Here is a 25,163-nt window from a genome sequence, read left to right as displayed (position 1 = left end):
TAAAAATTATTTCAAATAAACACAAGAAGTTTGTGCTCTAGAGAAAGGATCAGCACTCAGTGAATAACATCCTAAGCCCTATCATAAGCTATTATGGCAAGGCTTAACTATACAGACCAGTGAGCAGTGATAACTAGTGAGCAGTGATAACTAACATGTCTTTGGGGTCATCGGGTGTGAACCTCCTTTCACCAGTGTTTCGTCTAGTTGGTCCCACGACACCTCCAGGAGGCTAGACAGTGATCTCTGGTGTCCCACAGACACTCCCCTAATGCCAGGTCTCACTGCTCCCCGCACCAACCCAACAAAGAAAAATGCTCTCTCATGTCTTTAGTTTGTGAACAACAGTAACTCTGAGTGAGATTCAGATTCTGTTACAATATTAATAGTTCAACAAAATGAAATCTACCACAAATTACACATTTAAACAGCTCCCAAATACAAAAAATGTCCCCTGGGATCTATATATATATAGATCAACAGGTGATTTCCTTCTTTTAGCAAAATCCTAAATGACTGAGTTGTTTTTTTTCCACCTGGACCTTTATGCTCTGCCATTTCTCCTCTAATCATCACACTGTAACCTGTGACAGGCTGTTATGATACCACAACTATCACACATTCACATATATGGAGTTTTTTGTCAAGGCTGTGAGCATCACGTAGGTTTACATTACCAAAGGTATATGACAAAATCACTCGACTACAACTTGTGCGCACAGCGAGGGAGGAGAGGGAGAGATGCTGTGCTGCTGCCAGAGGAGCCGCTGAATGAGTTCCCTCTGAGCAGTAAGTCACTAAAAGAGTCTGAGAAGTCCGGGGCTGTTCATAAAACATTCAGGACGCCACAGTTTGTTCCACACTACTGAAGCTGCTCCTCTTTTTGGAACCACCGCGGACTGCTTTCAGCCATGCTTGTTGTTACCGTGGATAACAGTGGAAAACAGCATGATGTCAGTATGCCAACACGTCCAAACTAAAACTTATACTGGTATTGTCGTGAATGAGATGATTTGGCACAGTCTGACCCACGAGCCAATTGTGGCCCGCAGACCGATTCTAGATGGTCCGCGGCCTGTCTCTCAAAATACACCATATATGGCTAATCATGCAAGTTCACTTTGTATTTTTCCATTCACATCATGATGTCAGGACTATCATACAGTTAATAGACATGCACCAACTATGCAGGCAGATCTACTGTATTTTCATAAACAGATGGTAAACCAGCAACAAGTGGTTACCTAGCAACAGACATTTCCTGGTAAACAGCAGACATGGCCGTAGCAAAGAAGCGTAAAGTCGCCAGCGAGGGATGCCACTTTCAGGAGAGGTGGCAAAGTTAATACTTTTTCCACTGAAAGAAACAGTTGCATTTATCTAATTTGTATTTGATTTTTTTTTTTTTTTTTTAATAACGCATATGATGCCAGAAGCAGCTATTGTCACATCTGGCCCCCATTAAAAAGTATGGACATCCCTGCTCTATAGAGTCCCTTCTGTAATGTTGTCAGACACTTCTAACAATCTGAGCCTGTCGGTGGCAAAAACAGACACTGTCAATGTATGTAGATTGCCAATAAACAATTGCCAATAGCAGTTACATTGCAGCCTGTTTTGCAGCTATGACTGCAGCGGTCTCTCTCAATACTGGACCAATTAAAAAAATAATTGTCACTGTTAGCCACTTAGACACAAAGACATGGGGAAATAGTTTCCCTTTAATGTAAAAGCAAACAGAGGAGCAAAACCAACACCTCGCACTTGACTTTGGTGCTTCGATTAATTGAGCTGTTTCACCCCTTACAGTTAGTTACAGGCTGTTAAGGAATATAATCAAGGTCTATTCTCAAACACAATTGTAAAACAGCGTCAGACTCCGTACCTGAACCTTTCAATCATTCAAGTGTTTCTATGAACGTATGAAATGAAACCTTTTGGTAACAAAAGGGAGGCACGGTGCTGAAAGAGGTGAAAAAGCACACAGTCTCTCGTATAAAAAAACAAAAATAGAGAGCGAGAAACAGAGGTGTTGGCAGGTGTGCCATAAAGGTTGAAGAATATCTGCTATTCTTAGAGGTCTGTCTTCTACAACCCCCTGGGGTCATCACCATTTCCACTTTCATTTCTAGCCCTCCTTGGCTCATGAGAGCACCTGGATTGACGGCCTCCGATGCCATTCACATACACATTCACCGTCACACACACGGATTAGTGCGAGTGTGTGTACACGGTCGTAAAAATGCACTTGTACAGCTACACACATACGTGACATAGCGCCGCCACTTCTGTAGCTGTCCTTGGTGTTGAAATTCCCCGAGCCAATATCAGTGTCGATGTTAACATGCAGCCTCTCCAATCAGTCAAACCCAGCTTGCGAAAACCTTTGAAAGAAACTGCAGGTTCCCTGCGCTGGGGAGAAGACGGGAGAAGACACTGACTCGTCACAATACACTCTCTAATTACACTCCAGATTGAATAATATAAAAAGAGTGTGTAGAGAGGATAAGATAAGGGCCCTGGGGGACAGCCGATGTATTGAATCTCAAAGCATGCGCAGCTACATCTCCTAATTTCCTCATAATTACGTCTGGCACCCGACTCCAGGCTTGTATGCCAATGGACATGCATGAGGACCAGTGATGAATACTGGTTGTGCCACAGTGGATGGGGAAACAGTGTCACGGCTGCCAATTAAAATAAAGGGCGGAAGTGAGGGAAGCACCTTGTTTCACCATTTCTCTGTATCTCCACTGTCTCACTCCATCACTGTTAATAATTGATCAAAGTTTGCAGTCTCGGCTTTGATATATCCATGGCAACGGCCTGCGCGGAGAGTGTGTGTCTGAACGTACTGCATGTGTGTGTACGCGTCTGTCCTTGTGTGTGTGTGTGTGTGTGTGTAGATCTCAGAAGGCTGTAAATAGTCTGATGCTGTCGCCAGAATAGCCAGAGAAACAAGCCGTTCTGCTACCACGGGGTATCTGCATCTATTAAAGGGACAGGCTGGGATTAAGTGTTGAGCTTCATGAATATTGTATGATGTTGAACAAACTGAGGACATCGCTTGATACTCCCAACCCTAATGGTCGCGCACTGGTGTGTGTGTAAATGTGTGTTAAGGCACCTGTTCGCTAAATACGAGTCAAACTCTGTTAGACTTTAAAAGACGCAAAATAAAAGTTCCTCATCATGATAAATTCAGGTCAAGAGACTGTGCTGCATAATTATGCTTCTCCAGCCTTGATCTTGAGATGCAGGCAAACAAAGGGCCAGTAACGCCCTTGTCTTAATCTCACAGTTAAACAAGGAGTTGTGCTCACGAGGTGGAGATTCGCTCTCTGGCCAAACAAGGAAAAGGAATGAGTCGTACTAGCTGCACGTAAATATCATAGCTAATTAATCCCTATTCTTATAATTGCTTTCTGCCTCTCAGAGTGTAAGATCCTCATTACTATTCCAGCCAGGTGAAAAGCGTTTGCGATGAGAAGGTTAAAAAAGAACCCATTCCAAACACACTGTACCCAGAGCAGGAGCAATAAATTCCCCCCTTGACTTAATTCAAGGAATTAACCAGCGTCACTCAGACAATGTTGTACCAGCCTCTTTGAGCTGTTCTATTCAAAGGATCTGCATCTATTTATCGAGCCGGAGGCGCCAGTGACTCCTGAAGCACGAGGAGTGATGTTTCCCAATCCCTATGAAATCTGTTCATGCCACTGCTTTATCTTTATGTTCATGGCAGCTACATCTGCAGCTGCCTGCTTCACTACACTTGTAATCAGAGGGTGCACACACACACACATTGGATCTGTTTAGCATTTGATTGCAAAGAACAAGGTGTATGCATGACAGAATGTGAATAAGCATGCACTGTACTATCAGCTCTGCATACATCCAGCATATGAATTTGCACACTTATTTTCACAGAGCTGAAACCTTATTTGTTTCTGTGGTTTGCTTCAAGAGTAACTGTGTTGCCATGCCAACTCTCCCTCTCTCTCTCTCTCTCACACACACACACACACACACACACACACACACATTTGCTCTCTCTCTCTCTCCCTGCTATTCTGTTTAACAGGATTCCAATGCAGAGCCTTGTACACCAATCAGAATAAAGCTCGTAGCAAATTTCTAACCAGTCCCAGTGCAGTTAACTGTTTGGTGCCCCAGCCTCTCTCTAGGCATCTGTCCTGCAGCATGATTGATAATAACCCTCAAGAGAGAAGACAGGGGGGGATATCCGGTAATTGTTTTCATGTGTCATCCCGCTGTTGAGAAAAATGGGTCCTTTTGGGGGGGAAAACTTTCAGAATAACAATTAGGAGAGGCAGCAACAAGACACAACTACAGCTTCTTTTTTTAACCAAGATAAATAATGTGCTTTTTGATTAAAGCCTATGTCAGAGTAGTGGGTGGTAATCTGGGGCAGCGAGGGGAAATGAAACCAGTCGGGGGGCGGATATTGGATTTATAGTGGTTGATAATGCTGACATTTTAAAATACCACCGTGATTAATGATTGATGAGCAACAAGCAGGAGGTGTGTTTGTTCATTTAGCACAAAACTGGCACTGTACGTGGCATGGCAGCCCCCTTTGTGGAGCAGAACGAAGACTTGAGGGTTAGTTATCAGCGGGGTGACCTTTCATGAAAGCTCCTCTTGGAGATCTGTGACTTGGGGAAAAAGGCAGGTGTTCCTTAAAAAAAAAAAAGGGCAGCCTGTGTTGTTGTATTGGCAAAGTGACATTTAATATACCTGCCATGACTCTGGAGAAAACCAGAGTGGGAAATATAATAAGCTCCATAAAGTCAGAAAACACTGTTTGGTTGCAAGAGGGAACAAAGTGAAACACAACAAATGCAGCATATTTAAAAATGACACAACAGTCAGTTACTCCTCCTGATAATTTGGGAGGCAGATGATTAGATCCCTCACTGACTGACACCTCACATCACTTAAGTGCGCACCTCCTCTGACTCTCCTCCACATGCACTCACTCACCATGCTGTCGTAGTGGATGAGCTCCAACTCGTAGTCGGGCAGGATGTCGCTCCTGTTGTTCACCAGGTCCAGGGCCATCTGAGCGGAGGGCATGCACGCCTGACCGCCGGGCCAGCCTCCGCTCATGGGGAACAGCGCTCCGATGTACAGCTTCTTCTTGCCTGCGGATGGCCGTGGACAGAGAAGGAGAAGGACGATGAGAGATGCCCGGAGGAGGAACATCGCATGCCCGCGGGCTGCGCGAGTTACCCGCGGAGGACTTCTGCAAGTCACCGGCATGGTTCAAGGTTCAAGGTGAGCTGATCTGGAGCAAGTTTGCCCCGGTGCTGCAGCAGAGCCAAGCCGGTAAGAGCTTATTTTATGTGCAAATTTTGCAACTAAATTTGTGTGGACTCAACACGTGTCCGGCTCCTTTAAGAAAGGTCGAGTTTGGATTTAACGTTGAGCTTTGCAGGCAGATACCATGTAAGCAGACTATTTACTTTTAAATGCAAGTGTTTAGCGAATCGAGTAAATAATTAAATCGGCGTATAATTTAGCATAATGCGTGGTTAATTATACATGGCATGCTGGATATATTTTCGGGACAAAGTCAAACACAGTTCAGTTAGGCTTTACTTTGCAGAGCTCGTAGCGATCATGCGAGGACACGCTGCTGCTCGCCTCGAGATGCTCATCAGTCAAGTTTTCAATCCTGCAATCCAACTCATTTCTATGCAATTCCACACATTTGGCGTGACTAAACTAACGCATCGCTTTCTACTCGCAGACAATCATGAATATTGGACAGCGCGTCCCTTACTCACGACTTTTACGCAAAAGAAGGACGCGCGAATTAGGCGCTGGAGTCCGCGCAGAACACGTCAACCGGGTCAGATGAGTGTGGATTGGGAGCTGCGGCTATAAAAAAAAAATAAAAAGCTGGATTGTGAACTGAGAGCTGAAGCAGCGGAAATAGCAGGCAGCATCTCCCCCCTATAACGCAGCCGTATTCCAACAGATGAAACGATTTGCCGCGGAAAAGCAGGCGCGCCAGAGCTCTGCGTCTGATCCACTGCAGCACCGGCAGGCTGAGAGTGTGTGTGAGAGAGGCGGGAGAGGAGGGAGAGGGAGCCAGGACAAGTCTGAAATGTATGCTGAGAGAGAGAGAGAGAGAGAGAGAGAGGGAGGGATGAGTGGTTGGGAGGGGGCTCTGGGCGAAATCTCCTCAAAGATTTTCTAATGAGTTACACGCTGCGCTTAACTTAAACAGTACATCCATTCCACCAGAGTCCCACACAACCTCATTTTGTCACATTTTCTTCTTTGCGTTTGGATTCTTACTCCCACCACTTGCTGCTGCCGCTGGCTCTCATTGTTGCCTAGTGCGTCTATAATCAATCTGTGATCAATGCATCAGTACAGGAGGCTAAATAGTGACGTATCTGGGTTAAAGGGACAGTTCAGATTTTTTCAGAAGCAGGGTTGAATGAGGTAGTTATCCATCCTGACTGTATTACCTTTGTCAGATGTCTGTCAGTACAACCCAGTCTTGCTAAGAAGTCGTTGAAATTTAACGCTTGGGTTCCAACGCACACAAAAAAACGTCCAGTAAAGTTGGCATGATACACGAGCAGTCGTTATAGTTCAACGGCGCTCGGTGGCATCAGGGGACAAGAATGAAAGTTAAGGCAGCGAAAGTCTGCGTAGGATGGGTCAATCAAACACCGACTTTCACCCGAGAGGACTGTGTTCACATCCTGTAAGATTCATTCATTAATTTTTCATAACCGCTTATCCTGTTGGGAACCGCGAGGGGGCTGAGGCCTATCCCAGCTGACATTGGGTGAGAGGCAGGGTACACCCTAGACAGGTCACCAGACTATCACAGGGCTGACACATAGAGACAGACAACCATTCACACTCACATTCACACCTACGGACAATTTAGAGTCACCGATGTCTTTTGACTGTTGGAGGAAACCGGAGTACCCGGAGAAAACCCATGCTGACACAGGGAGAACATGCAGATTCTGCACGGAGGGGCCCCCCCACGCTGGGTTCGAACCAAGAACACTTTTGTTGTGAGGCAACAATGCTAACCACTGCACCACCGCCCTCTTGTAAGATTAGACATTTTAATTATGACCTGACGATGACACTGAGTCATAAATGTTTTTAAGATTAATCCTGGGGGGGGGGGGCATGGATGTATGGACCAAAACTAATCCATTTGATTCGATGGTGGCTCTACAAGAAAAGTCAGGGGATCACCAAAGTCAGTTGGATTCATCTTCTGGGGACCATAAACGTATGCAAACCCAGCCAATAGTTGTTCAGATATTTCAATCTTGTCAAAAGCTGGTGGCATTGTTGAAATACTCTCGTTACACTGTTTGAACCTGACAATCAACCGTATTCATTTAGATACTGCTGCAACAGTAGTTACATGTGATCTTTTGCCTGCTTTTAACATAGATGCTGTCTGACCTGCAAATCAATAACTCCCTGCTTACTGGGCTCGCACACACAAGCAATGAGCAACTCTGCTCTGTAACCACCTCTGCTAATTCATAGACCATTTCATCTCCACCTCCTCTGCACAGCCAAGTCTATAAAATGCTCCAGAAACTGCTTTGAGAAATCAGCAAAAAAATGTGGCAGGGAGCATCAATCATGGCGGATTTTATTTCACTTCGTGTAGATGAGAAAGAGACTGAACTCCCTGTGCACCTGTTTGAACCCTCTGTTTACATCCAGCACAGTCCCTATCTGTAGCTCCGACACAAAAAAAGACGTTTGACCATGCATTCACACAGTTCTGGAGTCTCCCTGAGAGGAACTGCTAGCTGTAGAGCGGTTTCATTTGCACAACGCTGAAGTGACGTGCCGTTCACTATCCAGGGTTTGGTATAGCAACATTACATTGATAACACAAAATCATGTGTATTTCCACTGTCGCACACGCTTAGTAATATCCACGTTCTCCTCCATTTTTCTTGTTCTGAGCTGTTTTTGTGTTTTGTTTTGTCTGTTGGAGTAATTTTGGTAGGCCGGCCACTCCTCAGAAGGTTCATCACTGTTCCAAGTTTCCTCCAATTGTGGATAATGGCTCTCACCGTGGTTCGCTGGAGTCCCAAAGTCTTAGAAATGGCTTTGTAACCCTTTCCAGACTGATAGATGTCAATGACTTTGTTTCTCATTTGTTCTTGAACGTTAGATTGCGACATGATGTGCTGCTTTTTGAGATCTTTAGCCGACTTCACTTTGTCATACAGGTTCTATTTAAGTGATTTTTTGATTCAACAGGTCTGGCGGTAATCAGACCTGGGTGTGGCTCGTGAAACTGAACTCTGCTTTCCAAAAAATGTGGTTAATCACAGTTAATTCCTGATTAAAGGAGCTATATGTAAGAAATCTATAGCAAATAGTCGTGAAATCCTCCTAATATGTCCTAATATGTATGACTAAGGAATAATGTTCATATAACATACTGATCTCACCGACAACAATAGTACAGCCAGAATATTTGCATTTAAAAAATATTTTACGGTCCGCAAATCATGTTTATGTTTTGAATTTGTGTTTTGGCCTGTTGTGCCACCCACCGCCGTCTACCAGTCACGCAGTCAGTAGAGTCTCAGCATCAGTTACAGTTACGACTGAGCTACAGCAGCACGGCAAGCAGCATTAGCAGTGTCCCGGTACATAGCATTAGCAGCTGGCTCCTCCTCAGCTGTATCCCGGCAGCAGCGTTAGCAGCAGAGAAGCCGGACTTGCTCGAACGGTCCGCTGGAAAACCGAAGATCAAGGACGCAGCGACGCGGCCCTGCCACGGCAGCCGCCCGTGGACAAACAAATCAGTCTCCAGCGTGCCGCTGTCCAGCAACCTCAAATCTGTAGGGGAGGGGGGGCGGACACAACTCGCGGCAGTATTTTGAATTTGAGTGCAGTAACCGTTTTGGCCACATTCTTACATACAGCACCTTTAAACAAGGAAGGCGCAATTACTTTTTCACATAGGGTTAGGTAGGTTTGGATAGGTTTTTTCCCTTAATAAATGAAATCATCATTTAAAAACTGCATTTTGTATTTACTCAGGATATCTTTGTCTAATATTAAAATTTGTTTGATGATCTGAAAGTGTGACAAATATGCAAGGGGGCAAATACTTTTTCACAGCACTGTACTTTGATATTTACAGCTATTTGAATCACCAGGTAAGATCATCATTTGAGCTAACAAACATCAAAACCAGGTCTTGCAAAGCTTAGTTAGCCTCAACCTCAACAGTTTGTCTGATCCAATTAGCAACGTGCTTGCTGCCCACAGTATACTTAGTACCAGGATGCTACAGTTTTCCCATTCTCCCTGCTCATGCCTTATATCCTTATCAACTTTTATCCACTTTAAAGCTCTTTTTTTGGGGTTCAGCAGCTTATAAAAACTTAAATCTTTACTCTGTTGATAGTGCACTCCATCATACACCAGCTTTTTCTGTTGTTTGCTAGTAGATGGAAAAAACAAGGAGGCACCTTCACTCAAAACAAAATCAGTGGAGAGCAATGAATTGTTTTGACCTCTGGTGAGGGCGGGACTTAAATGGGCTCTGTCTCTATTACTACGCCCGCGCACGCCTGTGGTGCACCCAGTAGTAGTCGTCACATCACCACGACCGCATGGCCCATACAAACACAAACAAGTCAAGGGAGATTGATAAGACAGAAAACTGATGAACATTATTCAGACACATAAAATCATATTGTGAACATTACTGTTAATGAAAGCAATTATTTGTCAACTCGGAAAACTACCACGGGTTTTGCCCTGCAGGCCCGCATTGATGTTTGTTTTGTCAGCTGACAATTACGTGGCTGCTGCCGCTGGCTGACAGATTACACTCCCTTTAAACAGCTTTCACGGCCCTCGCCGTTACTTGTTAAGTGGAGCACCAGTGCGCTGAAATGGAGCAGACCCACTCTTGTGCTGGGAGAGTACCTACTCTGAAAAAGGGGGTTAAAAAGATCGTTCCTGCTGTGCGGACACAACAGACAAGGGAGAATTAGGTTCTTTGAACTATAAATAAGTGCCTTCAGTCTGAAAACACCATAGACTCAGGCACAATGGCCTTTAAGCCTTTACATTTAAAACGGAGTGATCATACACTAATTTCCTAAAATGAACTTTTGACAATTTTGGAGACACATCTGCCAACATCATTTGATATCAATGAATCCTTTGAGAAATGTTACATCTAAAGGTTAACAGCTCATTATCTCGGAACAAGACTTTGCCAACAATGCTTTGTGGCCATTTTCAATGCGGCATATTTGGATTATTGACTTCACTTTTATTCCATTTCATGCTCATGTTTTTGTAGTTCCCGTGTAAGCGCTCTAATTGCAATGTAATGTTAGTGTTAAAGTTCCCTTTTGAAAATTACTTATTGCAGCAATTGAGGAGAAGACCATTATTTCTCCAGACTAAATTAAAAACCCTCTGTAGTTAGGCGATGGAATATGACTATTATATAACTCTGGTTCATTACCCAAATCTCATTATCTGGATATCTCCATGTAGCAGAGAGCTATTCAGATCCAGCTGCTAACAAGCCCTCACAGGCTGAGGTGAGTGTAGTGATCATCTGCTGGCATTTGCCTTCCACTTCCACCTCCTCATCCTCGCTGCCACGCCGTGACCCATCCAACGCACTATCAATTATTCAGCCGTGAACTTTATATGCTTTTTTTCGCTCCATAATCCTACAGCCAGTACATGCAAGACGCACCAACATCGGGCAGCACAGTGTTAACAACCCCCATGGTGGCAAATGCCACATTCAGAGGAGACATTAACTGTAGCATAGCCTGGGAAAGATGCGATGGAGACATGGGTGCTGTAACATGTTGCTGAGCCTCTTTAATGAGGGGCTTGTACTGTATGTTTGTGTGTGTGCAGTTTGCACACTGGGCATCCTTCAGGATAATGGCCTGTTTTCCTCCTGGCAGATGTGTTAGTGGGCAAAATACTGTTTTGAATGTTCCCTTTTTAACACAACCACCAGATTACATTGTCCTTCACCTGCAGAGCACATGTCATTCAGGGAGCAATCCAAATCATTGTGAAAATACTCTGACAAAATATACTGTGTAAAATCAATCAGACATTTTCCAGTTTCCAAGACGATGATGTTTTTTCAACGTAAGGTTTTCTGCAATGCTGACAGTAAAAGTCGGATCCAGTTTCTTTGCAGTCAGTGAGTGTTTCATAATGCATTCTTCATGTTTGTCTAACTTTGCCTGTTGTACCAGATGGGCAAGGTGAAAACTCAAGCTGTATTTACACATTACAGGGCCAGTATTTTTGGAATGACATCAATTTACAGACACATAAACGTTGGCCAGCATGCTATAAAAACACAGTTCATCATGCAGTAAAAAGCTCTAACTTCAATACAGTATCATCATTACATAATTTGTCCAGCAGCAGCACACCACACACTACCTAGTTTCCAATACTCTGCAGCACCGCAGTTATTAGAGTCATATATCATGCCTGAGTATCAGGGTTGAAGGGAGTTAAGAATAATAAGTTCATTGTTCGACTGTAAAAAAAACAATACCCTGCCACTAGGGCATAGCTTTATAGCAACATTTGGTTGAGCAATAGTGTATTGTTATGAATGCAGCTATGAAAAAATGAATACCTTCTGCTACATCACTATCAGAATGTTTTGACTCTGTTCATCAGCTGTAAAAGTCCCTTATCGCCACGTGAGAGGCTCAAATTCACATTTACATCAGGTGAGGAGCGTGAATCATGTTTTTAATTCCTTCTGGGGCAACCTCCATTCTCAAGGCACCTGCTTATGAACAGTTTGCCTGGGTTAAAGTTTTGACATCATGTGACACTGAACAGATAAGTCACATGCCAAGATTAAAGCACTGCTACAGTCCCAATGTGATACAGATTTTAAAGAGAGAGTTCACCCTCTAATCAAAAATACATATTTTTCCTCTTACCTGTAGTGCTGTTTATCGCTCTTGATTGCTTTGGTCTGAGTTGCAGAGTGTCGGAGATATTAGCTGTAGCGATGTCTGCCTTTTCTTTTATATAATGGAACTAGATGGCACTCAGCTTGTGGTGCTCAAAGTACAAAAAAGAATTAAATTGAAAAACTCAGCAGCAATGTCTCTTTTCAGAAATCATGACTCACTCACTTGAGATAATCCACAGACCTTGTTGTGAGCAGTTTCATGTAGGAACTTAGGGCTGTCAGCATTAACACGTTAATTGCGATACGATTAAGACCCGATCATACATTTTTGTGCGTACAACGCACCCTAGTAAAATCGCTGCAGCAGCTTTCTGCTTTCTGCTGCTGCATTGATGGACAATAAGACACCAATATGCTTTTTTAATGGCTCATTTCACCTTAAAAAACTCCCGGATGGCTCATTTAACAAGTCAAAAGTAATATGCACCTGCAGGGGGAAAAAGCGAGGGCAGCTGGCCAAGCAAAGCACCACAGACGTCCCTCTCCCCAGCATTGTTGTCCAGCTCCTCCTGGGGGACGCCGAGGCGTTCCCAGGCCAGATGAGCTATGTAATCAATCCAGCATGTTCTGGGTCTACCCCGGGGCCTCCTACCAGTGGGACGTGCCTGAAACACCTCCAGTGGGAGGCTCACAGGAGGCATCCTGATCAGATGCCTGAACCACCTCAACTGACCCCTTTCGATGTGAAGGAGCAGCGGCTCTACTCCGAGCTCCCTCCGGATGTCCGAGTTCCTCACCCTATCTCTAAGGCTGAGCCCAGCCACCCCACGGAGGAAACTCATTTCGGCCGCTTGTATCCACGATCTCATTCTTTCGGTCACTACCCAGAGCTCATGACCATAGGTGAGGGTTGGGACGTAGATGGACCAGTAAATCGAATGCTTCACCGTCTAGCTCAGCTCCCTCTTCACCACAGATGGACCGGCGCAGCGCCTGCATCACTGCAGAAGCCGCACCAAATCAGTCTTGCAGTCTTGAAAAAGTTAAGTTGTGGTCTATTTGTTGTTGTATTTGTGCAGTGCTGTTTTTTGGTGATATATTCCATCATTTTCTGTTTGCTTTATTGTTTTGTGACCTATGGTTTGACAGAGCTCTTATCTGTCTATTTTATAATTATTTGTAACTGACCAGCACGGTGGTGCAGTGCAGTTAGCATTGTCACCTCACAGCAAGAGGGTTCCTGGTTCGAACCCATGGTGGGGAAGTGTGATGTTCTCCCTGTGTCAGCGTGGGTTTCCTCCAGGTACGCCAGCTTCCTCCCACAGTCCAAAGACATGCAGGTTAATTGGTGACTCTAAATTGCCTGTAGGTGTGAATGTGAGTGTGAATGGTTGTCTGTCTCTATGTGTCAGCCCTGTGATAGTTTGGTGACCTGTCCAGGGTGTACCCCGCCTCTCGCCCAATGTCAGCTGGGATAGGCTCCAGCCCCCCCGTAACCCCCAACAGGATACACAGTTACAGAAAATGAATGAACTGTCCGGCATCCCCACTTTATTTAAAAAGCATCAAACCTTGCATTGATCTGATTCCCAATGAAGACGCTCTGGTGAGAATGGCATTATGTTGTTAATATTGACTTCAAAACTGTTTTGAAATGCAACATAATAGTTTTAATAAAAATCCTGATTACGTATTTCAGCTATTAATCATTTGACAACCCTATAGGGACTATTTTTCTTTCTACTGAACTACACCAGTCAACCATATCACTGCACAGAAGGAAGCGTGCATCTACTCATGGACAAGAGGCTCCTGCTCGGGACACAGCAAGATGTAAACATTAATGGTGTCCTCCGCGGCTGAGCTGTAACGTTAGCTAGCTCAGTGAAGCTAGGTGAGCTAGCAGTATATTGTGCCGTGTGCATGCTTCTGTTGGCAGGTGTAGTTCAGTAGAAAGAAAATAGCTCCCACATAAAACTGCTCACAACAAGATCTGTGGATTATCTTGAGTAACCAAGTCGTGGTTTCTGAAAAGAGACATTGCTGTTGAATTTTGCAAATGTTTTTTTTTTGTGCTTTGAGCACCACAAGCTGAGTGCCATCTAGTTCCATTACATAAAAGAGAAGTCAGACATCTCTACAGCTGATATCTCCAACATTCAGCAACTCACACCAAAACAATCAAGAGTGATATATAGCGCTACAGGTGAGAGAAGAAATATGTATTTTTGATTTTGGGGTGAACTGTCCCTTTAAAGGATGAGGGTGGGAATATTTTGTCTTATTTTCAACAGATCCCATAAAAAGATGAGTACTACTACTCTCTGTGTTGCCTGAGTCTGCTGTATCTGAGTCTTCTTCGCCGTAGAGCTCTACTGTTGTCAAAAAACAGTTAAAAACACTTCAATGAGCCTGCATGTGCTTTGATTACGATGAACACGGGCACTGTAGTTTATTTTGAGTCCCACAGACACTGTCCTGCTGCTGTAAATACTCCCCAGCAGTGCACCAAAATGTGTATTAAACCACCAACAAATGCAGTTATTATTTTCGCTTTAGCAACATTTGATAAGAACTTCTCAGTTTTTATCAAATTACTCTATTAAAAATGAAACTTTGTCAGGCACACACACATCCGAAAAACATGCTGGAAAAAAAGTAATCTGCCTCAAAAGACACAAACACACATTTTTATCCCACTGGCAATTTTCTTTTCTTTCTTTTTTTTTGAGTTTTCATTTTGACTGCAACTGGAAGATGGACTTGACGAATATAATAATGATTTAATGCCTGTTCAAGCTTCTATATTGTAATTTACAATAATACTATAAGATTGTTATTAAATAGAATCATCTAAAAACATAATATATAGTGTACATGTACACATACATATGTATTTCATGTTTAAATCTAAACTATAATATATATAATCTAAAAATACAATATATGGTGTACATATGTATATACTGTCTAAATCTAGAATTTAACATATATAATCTAGAAATATAATATATAGTGTACATGTCTATATACATATGTATATACTGTCTTAATCTAAAATATGATATATATATATAAAATCTAAAAATATACAGAGTATATGTACATATACATATGTATATACTGTTTAAATGAAAAAAATAACATATATATACATGTACATTTACATATGTATATATTGTCTAAATCTAAAATATAATGTATAATATCTAAAAATATATAGTATTCATGTACATATACTGTTTAAGTCTAACATATAATATTTATATTCTAAAAATAAAATATATAGTATGAATGTACATAAACATATGTATATACTGTCTATATCTATAATATAATATATATATAATCTAAAATTATAATATATAGTGTACATGTACGTATACATATGTATATACTGTTTCAATCTAAAATATAACATATATAATATAGTATAATATAATATATAGTGTATATATATACATGTTTATACTGTCCAAATCTAATATATAACATGTATATTCTAAAAAATATAATATATAGTGTACATGTACATATAGATATGTATATACTGTTTCAATCTAAAATATATATAATATAAAAAGTATATAATATATAGTGTACATGTACATATACATATGTATACACTGTTTAAATCTAAAATATATATAATATAAAAAGTATATAATATATAGTGTACATGTACATATAGATATGTATACACTGTTTCAATCTAAAATATATATAATCTAAAAAGTATATAATATATAGTGTACATGTACATATACATATACTGTCTAAATCTAGAATATAATGTATAATCTAAAAATATATAATATAGTGTACATGTACATATACATATGTTTATACTGCATCAACCCAGTGGCCAGAATAAATGTTGGCATTGTACGTTTCTACAAACCACAGATATGTCACATTTGTACATTATTATGTAGCCTAGTGGATACATTACATTTAACATTTCCTTACATGTCAACAGCACTGTGGTTAACGTGGTTAGGTTTAGGTACCAAAACCACTTGGTTATGGTAAAGACATACTCATACCCATTTTTGGTGGCACAATACTGACTTGAAATGCAGTGACGTCTCAGTAAGAAACACACGCTCTTCAAGGCACTATACCCGGCGAACCACAGCGATGGGTCGCTAAAAAACATCCACGGTTGGTGGCCAAAAAGCTGCTGGGAACACAGCGATGACTTGTTGCAAAATAACCTGTTTGGTTGTTTGTTGGTCTCGAACAATGGTCTGCAGCTTGGTAGGCGTCTGCCCATCCACTGTACCCTCCACCTCCCAGTAGCAAAGTCAGGTCATATATTATGTCACTTTATAAATATTGATATGATACGTATGTATGTACGTACGTGATACATATGAAACATGTACATTACAAATGTAATGTATGCGTGGTTTGCAGAAACGCACAATGCCAACATTCTCTTCTGGCGACTGGGCCGCAGCTTGTTATGTCCCTGTTGTTTGCTGCTTTGTTTGTATTGACTGTTTACCTTTACTGTGGTTTTGTTATACTGCATTTGGAGAAAACAGAAACTAGAGATGCAATCCAACTGCATATATGTGTGTGCGCAGACACACACACACACACACACACACACACACACACGAACGCACACACACAGGGTATAGCAGACACAGACAGGAGCAGGGTATTAACCTTTCTCCCGCTGAGGAGGCAGTAAGTGGGTGGTGATGGCACATGGAGAGGAGACAGAGAGAGAGCAGAGCCAGAAGGAGGTCAGCATTGAGACAGTAGATGGAAATTTCTATTTGAGGAAACAGTGTTCTCTGCTGCTTTGTTAATTATGTGTTTGTCAAGTCTGTCCGTGGCATTTGGAAAGTTTTTATCAGCAACTTCTGGGATCACTTGCATGAAACTATATCCCCAGTTTAGCGTTTTATATAAAGTGCGCATGAGCAGTATGTGCATGAGGGGAACAAGTGTGTTTGGCTTGTGAAAGTCTAGTGCAGGTCTATGCCTAATTCATTAGAGTGTTGTGATCCTTTCAAGGATTGTAGCAAGTGTATGATTCAATATCTGGCCAATTCCTAATGTGGTGACATAACTGAGCAAGAGGGTGAGCCATCCTGCAACAGTAACACATGTATTCATCATCCCTGCCTGGGATCAGATAAATGTCTGAACTAGTGGATGTTTTGACCCTTTATTTTTCCAGGGAAGGCTGGCTAAGCACATTAGTTCATTTACAGAAATGACCTGCCGCAAACTCGCTCAGAACCACAGGTTTAATAGTGCTTTATGTAGGGCTGGGGTGAGTAAGCAGAATATTCCACACCTGATTATATTATACCTGCACTGTGACAAACTCACAGCTCTCCTTTTTCAAAATCCCTTTTTAGTCTTGGTAGAGGGCAGGAGTGTAGCGAAAACGATTAGCGACAAACTAATACACAATTTTCATTAAAACTTTGGAAATAAAATTAAATGGAGACAAGAGGGGGTTAGTGTGGATGAGCTGAGCTGAAAATGCTACCTTACTAATAATGCTTATGAGCAAATTAAATCGTCTTAATCTCCTCTCTTGGTGATTTGATTCATAAAAGAAGGATTTGCTCAATACTCAGGGGTAAAAAAATAATGTTCCTCGTGTAATGTGCAGGTAAGGAACTGGGGGGTGCTCTCAGCTCTGGAATATGTATGTGTTATAATATTAGATATAAAAAAGATTTTCTTTAAATGAGTTTACAACTTTAATAATATTGGCTCTAGCAGTAGAAAAAAAAACTTTAATTGGATAAATTGTTGGTAGAAGAAGCTTTATTTTTCCAACTCAGTCAGATTTTACCTGCTGGATTTTAACCTTCACTTACAGAACAACCACTTGTCAGTGCTTTAGGCTGCTGCTGCCCTCTAGTGGTGACAGTTTATATTGCATCTGCAGCACAGTATTGCAAAGCCTGAAGCCAGTGGTTTCCAATCATTGACGACCTCTGACTCAAGGACATATTTTATTGGTACTACATATTATTTTCAATGCATAACTAATAGTACAGAACTGTACAATTAACTCAAACACCTAACTGCAGGACATTTGCGTAAAACAAGCAATCTGGATGGATTTTGAGCAGATTATTGTTTGTCTTATGTTGTTTCTTTTTACAATCATACATACTTAAAAGGCTTCTTTTATTGAGAAAATTTTATGGAGAGAATAGCCATTGTTCTATTAGCTCTATTAGCGCAGGATAAAGTTGTTTGGCAGAGAGAGAGGAGTCTTTATGAATTTAGCTTGTGTTCATGTCTTCACTGTGCCCTTTCATCTTGAATAATTAAATGTTAAAATAACAATTTCATTTAGTTTTCCTCACAGAAATAAATAAAGTGCTGAAAAAAGCGGCCTATAGTATATTCCTTTCAAAATCAAGCGGGGTCAAGCGACTCCATTTGACCCCAAGCAGTGCCTCAAGAGATCTCTGTGTGCACAGTAACATTCAGGTACACCACCATTACATATAGGAACTGAGAGGTTTAAGGGTCTGAAGAGAAAAAACACTGTTATGTGATCTAGATGAGACATTTTATATTTTATTGTTAATCTTTATATGGTTATTTAAGGGCTATGTTTTTTAGTTAAATGTTCTTTATTTCTTATTATTTTGCCTGCATGGAACCTTGTGTGTTGCAGTGATTTCTCTGTTTTGCAGTGTTATTTATTGTGTAAGAAGTCAATGTTGTACACATGTGTCACCACAGCAACTGTATGTTTTAGTTAGGGATTTTTTGCCGATATCCGATATGCCGATATGTAACAAGTCCTTCCACCGTTAACCGATACTGATAGATATATCCACTTTTTTCCCCTACCCAGTTTTAGTGGAATTAACATCATATTATGCACACATACTCTTATTGTGACGGCCCACTAGCAGATGGAGACAGGAAATACAATGCTTTTCAATGTATGTAATATTCATTCATTGTGCAAATTAAGAAAAAGCATGTTGGCCGATTATGATAGTTCATTATAAAGCTGACATTGGCCGATATTATCAGCATGTTGGCTGATACCAATATGTCCCCTTGTCCATTCAAGCCTTAAATATAAGCTAACTGTATCTGAACCATACAATGTGTATGTGTAGGTATGATGTGCATGTAAGAATGCATGTATGTGTGTATCCATGTACATATATACTTATTTATATACTTTTTTAACATAACCATGTAAGTTTTAAGGATAACTATGTAAAACACATGTGGTGCAATGGACAATGTGCAATTTGTTGGCTGATGGCAGTCTGTGTGTGTGGGACTGTGAATAGCGACAGCTCTGTGTGTGGACTGTATAGATGTAGGAACTGTATGTATAACTGTTTTGTATCTTTTAACGGCAGGTACAGCATGTACCCAAGACAAATTTCCTTCGGGACAATAAAGGGTTACACTTTACTTGAAGGTATCTACATAAGAGTAACATGACACTGTCATAACTGTGACATGACACGGTCATGAACCTGTCATGAACATTATGTACATGTCATAAATGTTTATGACTGCTGTCATTAAGTGTCATTCAGTTTTTATAATGACAAGTTGACACTGTTTGGGTTGTTCTTATAATGACAAGTTGACATTGTTTGGGTTGTTCTTATAATGACAAGTTGACATTAATTAAAATGACATTACCAGAAGTTGTCTTTGTCATGACAAGTTGACATTAAATTTGTTTGGGATGTGCTTATAATGACAACTTGACATTAACCAGGACGACANGACAAAGACATCTTCTGTTAATGTCATCCTGGTTAATGTCAAGTTGTCATTATAAGCACATCCCAAACAAATTTAATGTCAACTTGTCATGACAAAGACAACTTCTGGTAATGTCACTTTAATTAATGTCAAGTTGTCATAATCAAGACAACCCAAACAATGTCAACTTGTCATTACAAAATCGAATGACACTTAATGACAGCAGTCATAAACGTTTATGACATGTACATAATGTTTATGACAAGTTCATGACAGTGTCATGTCATTGTTATGACAGTTTCATGTCACCCTTATGTAGATACCTTCAAGTAAAGTGTTACCCAATAAAGTCTATCTTATCTTTTGTTTTTAAAGCCAATGACAAGCTGATATTATCGTGTTTTAGTGTTATATAACTTCATGTTGGCATTTGTAGGTCTATAACGGGTGGGGTAAAAAATAGATACAGCATAGTATGATTTTTTTGGCTATATAGATCATTAGTCCTGTAAAGACACATTAACATACAAATTAAGCTTCTGCTCACTGTTGTTGCTTTTTCAGTCCATGAAATATATATATTGCTGCAATAAAAATGACTTAAAGGACTTTATCGTACTGGATAAAAACAGATAATGATAAAGTTTTCATTTGGGGACATAACTTGCAGTTGAAAAAAAGGGGAATTGCAATATATTGCAGTATATATTATCACAACACTCAGCATATCGCAAAACATTTAAAATCCCAATACTATTGCATCATGAGGGGGGGATTCCCACCCCTAATGTCCATGACAAAATTTGAAAATTAAAGAAAAAGAACATAACTAATTAACTACTGCAGTGTAGCAGAATTTGGTTAGCATGGATACAATTATAACAATAAAAGATTCCTACCTGTGTAGTTTCTGTCATCTTTGGCCGGCAAACATGAAAAGAAGGAAAAAGAACAGTTGATTAAAAAACACAATTCATGTGTAAACAGAACAGATTATTCTGCTTCAGCATTTGATAGAAAATCCTGATGTTTTCCAATTGAATAATTCACCTTTATAATGTATAATTTGTAAAGATTTGGTGCAGTGAAGCTCAAAAATCTAGTGATTTCCCTCCACTAGATGGCAGTGACACATCACTGTAGCTGTGCTGAGAGATGCACTGTTGGCTGCATGCTGAGCAGGCATTTCCTGGCAGGAGGTCTCTAACTGTGGCAGATATTATGTAATGCCATGATATTTTACAGACTTGCCATTAAAACAGAGAGAAAAACCTTTAAATCTCAAACAGTTACGTTGCGTCAGTACCACAGAACATGTTAAAGCACCAACAACAAAGAATTAAACACACACTAAAATAATCAGAGTGCATCATAGGTACAAATACGAGTGAATCATGAAGCACTGACACGTCTTCTAGATTTTTTTATTACACAATAAGTCGCCTACTTTCAGTTGGTCAGTCCAACTGTGCTGATAATTCCCTCTTTCATCCCTTTTAATACTACCATTCCCATAGCAACTTTATTGGTTGCCATGCCAACCCCTCTGATGACCAGTTGGCAATCTCATTTCTTTCAGTTCTTTGTTTCATCTATGTGCGTGTGTTTTTTTTTAATCCTCATTTGGTTGCCCTAATTTGGACAAATCCTTTTAGACATGCCAACTGTTGTAACCGAGAACACTCATGGGTGTCGATGATATCACAAATATCCACTCACGCTCTCATCTTATATTCATTCAGTATTTATCCTATCATGTACGTACTTAAACCAGGTTTTCATGACTTGTTTCACCTGCCTGTGTCAAAGGTACGAACTATCCTCTGTGGACCGCACTCTGATTGGTTGGATCATTTATTGCCTAGCAACCGTGTTTCACCGTTGGGAGAGCAGGTGTTTGTAATTATCATCTTTAAAGCCTTGTGTTCCCATTTCTGTGAGGCAGGCTGCTGAAGCTAAGTGAGCCATGTTTGTGTGATGAAATGGCACATGATGTGTTCTGTTTATTTGATTACAATATACATCTCTGCCAAAAAAAAATAAATCAGTTAGGGATTTAAATAAATGTGCTGGGGCTGAAACTAACAATCATTTTCATTAAAGATTAACTGACCAGTCAATTTTGATGAGAAAATGTTAGAAGAAGGGTTAAAGACATAAATATACATATCTACCAGAGGCCAAGGTAATGTACTTAATCACTTATTTTATCTTATCAACCCAAAAATATTCAGTTTACTATAATTAATGATTAAGAGATGCTGGAACCAGACAACGATTGCCGTTTTATTTATTCTTTATTTTATTTTTTTGCTTGAAAAATCGACTGAAACAATTACTTAACAAAATAGTTGCGGATAAATTGTCAGTTTTATTAAATGAATAATTTTTTCAGCTCTAAAACTGTCAGTAAATCTGTAGAAATACATCTTTTTCTTAATCTTGTCTGAGGTGGCAAACAGAAATGATTCTCATAACACAATAAATCACAATATCAATTTGGAGTGTCTTATTTACATCTGGGTGAGAATAGTCACACTGCAGCTATTCGGCAATTTATACTTAAGACGTAGGTTTTTATGTGGACGGTAGGGACATGTCCCAACCAATATTTGACCCAACCCATTCACATGATCCTTTTTTTAAACATTATGATTTTATTCTCACTAAATTACAAGTTTATTTTTGTAATATTACAACTTTTTACTCAAAATATTAAAACTTAACTGTCGACTTCTTAGAGAACAGAGATGTGTGGGATATGTTTTATGTGCAGGAGGTTTTAAACATGAGCAGAAATGTTGCTGAGAACTCATATGAGCTACTTGAGTCCGGAGGTTTATAAATTAATTAATCTGAATTAATTTATCATTGATATGAAAAGGTCCCATGTGCACATTTAAAGAAGTTATTCCTGAAAAGAAAAGACACAAAAAATGACTGGAAAAGTAAATCATGCCTTGCCCACATGTGTGTTGTCTCAGCAGGGATTACATTAAATGAGAAAAGTTGATTTACGGGAGAATAAATATTCAAAAGCAATACAGAATGCGTGACAGCCTTACTGCATTATATTCTACAATAGTAAATCATCACCTGTCGCCTGATTTTTATGCTTTTCTTTACATCAGTAAAGACATTTCCACCATAAATTGGTGCTTAAAACTTCACGAGAATGCAGGAAATGATGTGCTTGATGCTAAAAGTTTCCTTGGGGAGGAGCCCCAGAGCCCCTTCTTACCATGTGTCCCCAACCCAAAGTTGAATTGAAACCTACTCTCTTGATTTACACCCACCCCTGCGACACCTTATTATGGATCCCACTGTGTGCTGTCACTGAATAGTACTCGTCACGTTGACGCTTCGGGGGCGGATGCACATGGGAGTATGGCTAAGGGGTCAGGGTTAAGACTAGTGCCAGCCAATCTCAGATGTCCTCAGAGATGACAGTGGTAAAAACTCACAAATGTACTGACACAAGTTAGGTGACGCACTATAAAGAGCAGCACAGTCCGTGGAGGAAATCAGACGTGGTGGGTGAGAAGATCAAGCACAAGAATTTTACACAGGAGACTGGGGTTTGAGTTCTGTGTGAGTCAACACTGGCTTATTATTCTTAGATTTAGTTGACTTATTGGCAGTTTTAGGAGGTATAAAGCTGCTGAATGCACACTGTGTACATAAACTTCAGCAGAACAGCTGAATATAGCCCCATTCGAGTTAAGGTCATATTTCAGCATTGCTAAGATGCGCAGTAATATACACCCGCCACATTGGCTATTCACACCCCAGATGTAAAAGCATTGTTGGCTAAGGACACTGGCATGCAAATAGCATCTGCCATATCAATTTCAGAAACATCTTAATCTCTGAATTGATTTGTTATTATTGCTATGATGGACTTTACATCAGGAACATTTATGCCACAGTGGTCACTATGGTATGAATGTTCCTGACTCTCTACAACTAGACTGGCTGCAATGATAATGTAAATGTCATTAATCACTGTCTGTTTTACCCTGCTTAATCTCCCCATAGGCAGTAATTGGCATCCCATCATGCAACATCATTTTCTTGATTCCACTGTAATTGGAAGCTTAATGTAAAATCTGATTTAGTCGCACTGGTTTAGAAACTCACAGAGGCAGGTGGGTTTAGGCGCATCCCACTTGCCCAGTTTAGTGCAATGGCTGATGTTTCTGCCCTCCAGGATGAAGCCGGCGTGGCAGCTGTAATGGAGCACTGTCCCTTCCACTGGCGGCCCAGGAGGCTTCACCGTCACCCGGCCGTTCTCTAGGGAGGTCCACACCCGCGGGCACAGCAGCACTGGGAACCAGAGGAGCCACAGAAGAGAGGGAGGCAGAGACATGGGGAGTTATGGAAAGGTAAATGCATTACAACTAGCTAACTTTTTGTGGCCACCTGGGGGCAGCGGAACAAGCTGTAAACACAACATTGACATATGACTGCCTTATAAAGATGTGATGGTAAACATGCAAGCTGTTGCTTCTTTACAGTATACATCCAGGGGAACATGAGCACAGTGTTTGGGAAGCTACTTTGAAAACGTAGCTTTGCAAGCTACCAATGACTTCACACAGGAAGGAGTTGAACTACAGAAAAGGTACCCTACAGGGAAATCTAATGTGGTTAATTAAAGCTACTTAGAAAAAGAAGTTCAAACTGACACAAATTAAAATGACAAAAAAGTATTATAACTACTTAAATTACTACACAAATATAAATGTAGTTGAACTACCAGCAAGCTACTGCAAAATGTAGTTAAGTACATACTAGTTTATTTAGATGGAGTTCACTACTCCCCTGTGCTGCATTAACATTAATTTAGACTCATGTTTCTGGGTAGTTGATGAATTCACGTCCAATATTCACAGATTTTAGCTCTGTTTTTGGTCTCCACCCACTCCAGAGAGAAATATCTGGCTCCTAAGCTGCTAAATGTTCCAATGTGTTTACCAACTTGTCACTGACTTTGTTTTTAGAAGCGCGCACACGTGAACGCGGTGCACAGAGAGTCAGTTAGAGCTGCAGGCTACAATGAGGCTAAAAACAGAGTTCAAATGACGTTTTTTCAAACAACTTTTTATGCCGGGGCTTCAGGACACTTGGATCACTATGGACGAGCAGTATGGAGATATTTTGTGGTTTCAATTATGTGTTTGAATCTGGGGCGCTGTAAGCCTCCATTAGGTGGAGTTGTGTTGCTACCCACTCTCCCCTTGGATCTCCACAAGTGTTGTGAGGACTCTAAAACTTCACCTGAGCCTCCCTCGGTATATGGGTGAGTAGATAATGGGTGAATTTTCATTTTTAGGTGCACTATCCCTTTAAGGTTAAAAGAGAGGCGGTTAAAGTTAGGGTAAGGGCTACATCTTGTTACTTAAAAAGTGAATCACAACTTTATGTGTCATGAATAAAGTAAATG

At 40.7% G+C, this 25,163-nt stretch overlaps 1 protein-coding gene across 3 annotated transcripts in view; it reads right to left on the bottom strand.

Moving 5' to 3' along the window:
• The window catches only part of gabbr1a (gamma-aminobutyric acid (GABA) B receptor, 1a), a 121,772-nt gene that overhangs the window by 71,279 nt on the left and 25,330 nt on the right, over positions 1-25,163 (bottom strand). For all 3 annotated transcript variants that reach the window (XM_050047968.1, XM_050047967.1, XM_050047965.1), the window contains exons 5-7: positions 23,858-24,043; positions 20,617-20,634; positions 5,008-5,168 (exon numbers count right to left, since the gene is read on the bottom strand). In XM_050047968.1, coding sequence (XP_049903925.1) covers positions 5,008-5,168; positions 20,617-20,634; positions 23,858-24,043 — 365 coding nt within the window. The remainder of the gene's footprint in view (positions 1-5,007; positions 5,169-20,616; positions 20,635-23,857; positions 24,044-25,163) is intronic.

Source organism: Epinephelus moara, chromosome 6 (assembly GCF_006386435.1).
Source record: "Epinephelus moara isolate mb chromosome 6, YSFRI_EMoa_1.0, whole genome shotgun sequence".
Taxonomy (NCBI): domain Eukaryota; kingdom Metazoa; phylum Chordata; class Actinopteri; order Perciformes; family Serranidae; genus Epinephelus; species Epinephelus moara.
Note: the sequence above shows the minus strand (reverse complement) of the source record. Positions and strands in the feature narration are given on the sequence as shown.